Genomic DNA, 5502 nt, shown 5'->3' with positions numbered 1-5502 from the left:
TGTATATATATATATATATATATGTATATATACATATACATATATGCAAGGCCATTTTGTAATAACTAATTATACCACTTCATCGTCCGCCAAGTGGAATATTTACTCCAGTTGATCCAACGTTGGTCACGTTTTACATGATCAAATACGAATATGAAGTAAATTATTAATGTATCACATTAACATATTTTATATGTATATATTTATAGAACGGACGTAGAGGCTTTTATCCTGTAAAAGATTACACAAAGTTGATATTTAATAAATCTGTAATTTCCTGTGCATATATCCAGCTATTCCAGCTCTTCCAGTTTCCTTAACAATGGCTCAAGCAGCAAAAACTTTGCAACTGTTATAAGATTCTTTAATATGATTAGTTTAAAGGTAGATATATTTAAATCCAGTAAGGAACTAAAAGCAAACCAATCATATTAAAGAATTTTACAACAGTTGCAAAGTTGCTCTTTTCCGTTTAACGCAGCCATTGGTATCTTCAATGCCGAAAAACATCAATTTTTCAAGGCACATACAATTATATGATCAAATATCCACGCAGGTAAATATTCATACATTATTTTTACGAAGAAAAAATTGAAATGTTTACCGTGGAATATTGCGATTTTTTAAATAATTTTATAGAAAGAAAAATGTTCGTTCCTGTAGTGTTATCTTTACACATATCCATACACACATGCATACATACAGATGTATTTCTTATAGATTGTAAGTCGTACTGTAATACATATAGACATACAGATGTATTTCTTACGGATTGTAAGTCGTGCTGTAAGCTGATTAGAAAAAAGTTGATACAATAAAATAGTAGTAAATTCCATAATAGTATGTTCTGACACAACACGACTATATCCCAGTCAGAAATGACAATGGAATCGACATCAAATCAATATCGATTCGAAGTCAAAATCGTCTAATTCAACGTCGATTCAACATCGATTCCATTGTCATTTCTCACTGGGTATGTAATGTAATTTACATAAATTTACGATTTAATTATTTCATCCTAATAATTTTGATATCCGGTATTTAAGGTCTTAAGATAACACATAATAAAAGTCCAAATTAGATTTAAGTTTAGCTTAAATATATATATTAAATGTTTCAATAAATGCAATTCACATAAATGCTGCCGTACAAATAAATTTTTCCAAATTTTTTCTTAAGTTTTTTAAGTTTTCCATCGAGAGAAACAGATGAAAATCAAATATCTGTGACGATTATGCAGCACAGACTCTTGCATAACGCATAACGCATAGTGCATAAACGAATCAACCAATCAAATTCTTTCCTTTTCTCTCATTTCACGGAAAAGAAGAATTTTGATTCTCTTATGCACTCTGCATTATGTTAGACAAGAGTCTGTGCTGCGACTATTATGGATTTTCTATAACAAATCATTACTTATAAACTTTAAATCTTAAGCCATAAGAAATCGACCAATCATAGTCAATTATTCTTCTTATATTCAACTGCTATTGGTCAATTTTTTATGGCTTAAGACTTAAAGCTTAGATAATTATTTATTGTAGAAAGTCTATTAAGCGGGGAGCACTCTTGCATAATACATAATACATGAAGCATAAAAAAATAAACTAATCAAAGTGCTTTATTTCTTTTCTTTTCATGAAATAAAGGACTCTGATTGGTTGATTTTTTTATGTTTCATGTTTTATGCGTTATGTAAGAGTCTGTGCTTCCCTTTTAACTTTTTCAATCAATTGCCCGCGCATGATAATAGACACATTCAAATTGACAAAACGGTTAGTCTGCTCGCGAAACAAATAAACATGATTGATTAGTACTTATAGATTCAATCAATCATAATCATATTCAATCGGTGAACAGACTAGCAGCTTTTTCCGGCTTGAATGTTATATCGTAATGCCAATGTTACATCGTAACAATTTGGGAAAAATGTTTTTTTGCTCCTATATTATATAATATCGTCTATTTTTTAAATAACCTAATGAAAATTTCTTGTTTTTTTAATGAGTAAATAGCGATATAATATAGAACAAAAGATATTGATATTTTCTATCATCGAACAGTACTTTATGCTTATAATACTAGTAATAACTTTCAAGAATTTCATGTATTTCACCTTTTTATTTTTAAATCACGCAATGATTACTATTTGATCTTTTAAATGTAATTTTTATCCCAAAGCTGAAGCTGGAATTTGATATTAAATTTTATTTAAATTTTAAATAATTTTCTCTTGATGTTATTTTTTTTTCTTCTTATAAATATTAATAGAACTTGCTGAATTTTTATTAGATATGTAAAGAATCAATAAAACAACATAAAATGGGACAAAATCGATTCTAATCTTTGACCAAAAGTCGAAAAAATGAATTGTTGTATTTTTTTGTTGTATACGATTAAATTAGCTACTAATATAATAGAAACTAAATTTTATTTTAAGCATATTTATAAGAACTATTTGCTATATTACGTAACGTAGCGGAATTTTAATTCCATAGTTATTTCAAATATTTTCGAAGATTTTAAAAAAATAATGTTTGTACTACATATTTTTATTAAAAGCTAATTTAATCATATGCAACAAAAGATGAAACAATTCATTTTTTTTTCGACTTTTGGCCGGTTAGAATCAATTCTAGTCCACTGCGAATAAGCTCCTCCGTTCAAAAGTCGCGCGTACTTCCATCCATGAGAAAAATGGCGCGCCATATGCCACGCGGCTTTAGGGACTCCACACAATAAAAGAAACAGGGAACAGAGAACAGAGAATAAGAATTTCAACCTATCAGAAACTGTGTATTCTACAATACATGATTTCTGATAAGTTAAAATCCTTATTCTCTATTCCCTGTTTCTTTTGTTGTGAAGAGCCCCTTAAACTTGCCGCACGTGACAATTCACAGTACTTCTATGACCCAATTGTAGACGCGCGCGTATTCGCACATATATGCGCGTACGCATGCGTATTGCGTATGTGAACAGCTTGTCAGCGGAGACTGTCATGTGTGGATGTCATGCGGACGTGTCCGCTGCCGTCGTCGCCACCGTTGCCGCCACCGCTGCAATCTGTTGACGTTATCGGACTCGGTGGTGGTCGAAGCCCTCGGGACACGCGCGCACGTGGAAAAAGCTGAGAGGATGCTGCGATGTCAGCACGCAGACGTCATGTTGTAGGGCCCGTGGTGAATCGCGACCTTGCGAGCTCGGGCGGCTCGCGGCACTATTACGATGGAGACGAAGCAAGCAGCAGATTATTGAGCGAGGAGACTGTCGACTTGGACCCAAGTGAGCAACAGCCGACGACGACGACGACGACGACGACGACGACGACGACGACGACGACGACGACGACGATGACATCCCGCGACAGGACCAATGAGTTCGCTAACGCGATTCGCTCTATGCAGAGCAGGACCGTGGCGCGGACCGCAGTGAATCTGCAAAATCCGCGTCGCGCACGCCAGATACAGAGCTACTCGAACTTTATGATGATAGCTAAGAACATTAGCAGGAACATTGCTGGCACATATATCAAACTGGAGAAACTTGCTTTGTGTAAGAGATCAGCTGAGCATAGCTTAGATGATTACAATATGTTACAATTGCATTCAAGTAGAACATTACAAACAATAGAATTGTACCTTTGTTGTGCAAAAGAAATTGTTTATTTTTTGAGATTTATATGTAGATTTGTATGAAAGTTAATATACAACAGATCCTTAAACTGTCAAAAGTATAGAAAAGTTTTTGTTAGAAACGTTAAGATTATCATTGACAGTTATCGTCAACTTTTATTGCTACTTTATAAGATTGTATGGCACATATAACAGAATAAATATAATTGAAACATATCGAAAAGCAAAGTTACATAAAAACATTTTTTAATGTTCTGTAATAACTAATATTTTATGTTATAGTGGCTAAGAAAAAATCCATATTTAATGACAGACAAATGGAGATCGAAGAGCTTACAAATATTATAAAAACGGATCTAAAAAGCTTAAATCTTCAAATCGGAAAACTACAAGAGCTTGGAAAGTCACAGAGAGAAAGCTTTGGTTCTTCTCAGAGTCATCACATTGCTTCTCATTCTTCCTCAATTGTGATGACATTGCAATCAAAGCTAGCTAATATGTCTAATCATTTCAAAAGTGTCTTGGAAGTTCGTTCTGAGGTATATAATTCAAAATAAACATTTTTTTTCTTATATCAAAGTTGATTAGAATATTTCGTCATAGAATATTTCAGTTTGGGATCAATTAATTTCTGTACTTTGGTAAAAATAGCATGTATATTCTATAATACAAATTACATATTTTCTTTAATATCTTTTTTTGTTGGCAATATTATGAATAACAATAAATTTAATTTATATTTCCAAAAAGAATATAGGCTTACAAATGTTATGAAAAAGTAAGAAATAATAATTAAATAATAAAACATTAAAACATTAAGAAATAAATTATTTGATGCAGAATATGAGAGAGGAACAAAGCAGGAGACAGCAGTTCACTCAAGGATCTCTGTCCACTATGCTCCCTCCGAGTGTTGTTTCTGGGAAACAAGGTTCCTTGTTACTACAAGAAGAAATTTCAAGTAATTCAGTTGCGATAGATCTTGAACCTGTGATGAATCAGCAGTTACAACAAACAATTATACAAGATGATACTGTAAGTAATAGTGGCAAGAGTGTGAAATAATTAAATATAATAGGAATACATATATGTATATATTTATTTTTTCAAGGATGCGTACGTGCAATCGAGAGCCGAAACTATGCAAAATATAGAATCTACTATAGTTGAGTTAGGGGGTATTTTCCAACAATTGGCGCATATGGTTAAAGAACAAGAAGAAATGGTTGAAAGGTAAGAGAAAATGATGTAATAAATCTAAAAGAAATAAAAGCAGTTGTCTTAAAAACAAAAAAGCATTTTAATTTATCAAAATATTTCGCAAGTATAAATTGTTAATTTTTAAATATAATTGATTTTCAGGATAGATAGTAATATAGAAGATACCGAACTAAATGTGGAAGCTGCACACACCGAAATACTGAAATACTTTCAGTCTGTGACAAGTAATAGATGGCTAATGATAAAGATATTTGCAGTCTTGATATTTTTCTTTATATTTTTTGTAGTATTCTTAGCATAACACTATCGATAATTATATTTATAATATCATTATACTTTTATCATTCATATCCACTATTTGTGATATAAGAAACAGAGAGAAAATGGTTTTTACAAAAAAGCTGCGACATACATACAGGCTATAACGAATATTGCGTGCATTCCTCGCCCTTTCCCTGAATTGTGAATATTGTAAGTACATTTAAATACTATTGTAAGTATTTAAATATTACGTTACTTGTATATCTCGCATTTCGCTGAATACAAAAAAATGTAAAAAGAAAATATTTCTATAGATAATAAATGCATAATTTTCATTTTTGGGGGCAAACGATTTTACAAATAACTTAAATTATGTTTTATA

General features: G+C 31.6%; 1 protein-coding gene across 1 annotated transcript; it reads left to right on the top strand.

Moving 5' to 3' along the window:
- Nucleotides 1-3149: 3149 nt before the first annotated feature.
- LOC108691591 (syntaxin-5) lies at nt 3150-5461 on the top strand. Its single transcript, XM_018199417.1, has 5 exons — nt 3150-3558; nt 3921-4177; nt 4479-4673; nt 4750-4871; nt 5001-5461. Exons 1-5 carry the CDS (start codon nt 3150-3152, stop codon nt 5158-5160), a joined length of 1143 nt encoding a protein of 380 aa, XP_018054906.1. The 3' UTR covers nt 5161-5461.
- Nucleotides 5462-5502: the final 41 nt, after the last annotated feature.

Source organism: Atta colombica, unplaced genomic scaffold (assembly GCF_001594045.1).
Source record: "Atta colombica isolate Treedump-2 unplaced genomic scaffold, Acol1.0 scaffold47, whole genome shotgun sequence".
In the NCBI taxonomy this organism is placed as follows: Eukaryota; Metazoa; Arthropoda; class Insecta; order Hymenoptera; family Formicidae; genus Atta; species Atta colombica.
The sequence above is the reverse complement of the archived record's forward strand: the minus strand, read 5'-3'. Positions and strand labels throughout refer to the sequence as shown.

Bases quoted from the DNA above. Each gene is read 5' to 3' on its own strand.
- LOC108691591 (XM_018199417.1), top strand. From the start codon at position 3,150: ATGTCAGCACGCAGACGTCATGTTGTAGGGCCCGTGGTGAATCGCGAC. The intron at 3,559-3,920 runs GTAAGAGATCAG...TTTATGTTATAG, and splicing joins ACTGGAGAAACTTGCTTTGT to TGGCTAAGAAAAAATCCATA. The intron at 4,872-5,000 runs GTAAGAGAAAAT...ATTGATTTTCAG, and splicing joins CAAGAAGAAATGGTTGAAAG to GATAGATAGTAATATAGAAG.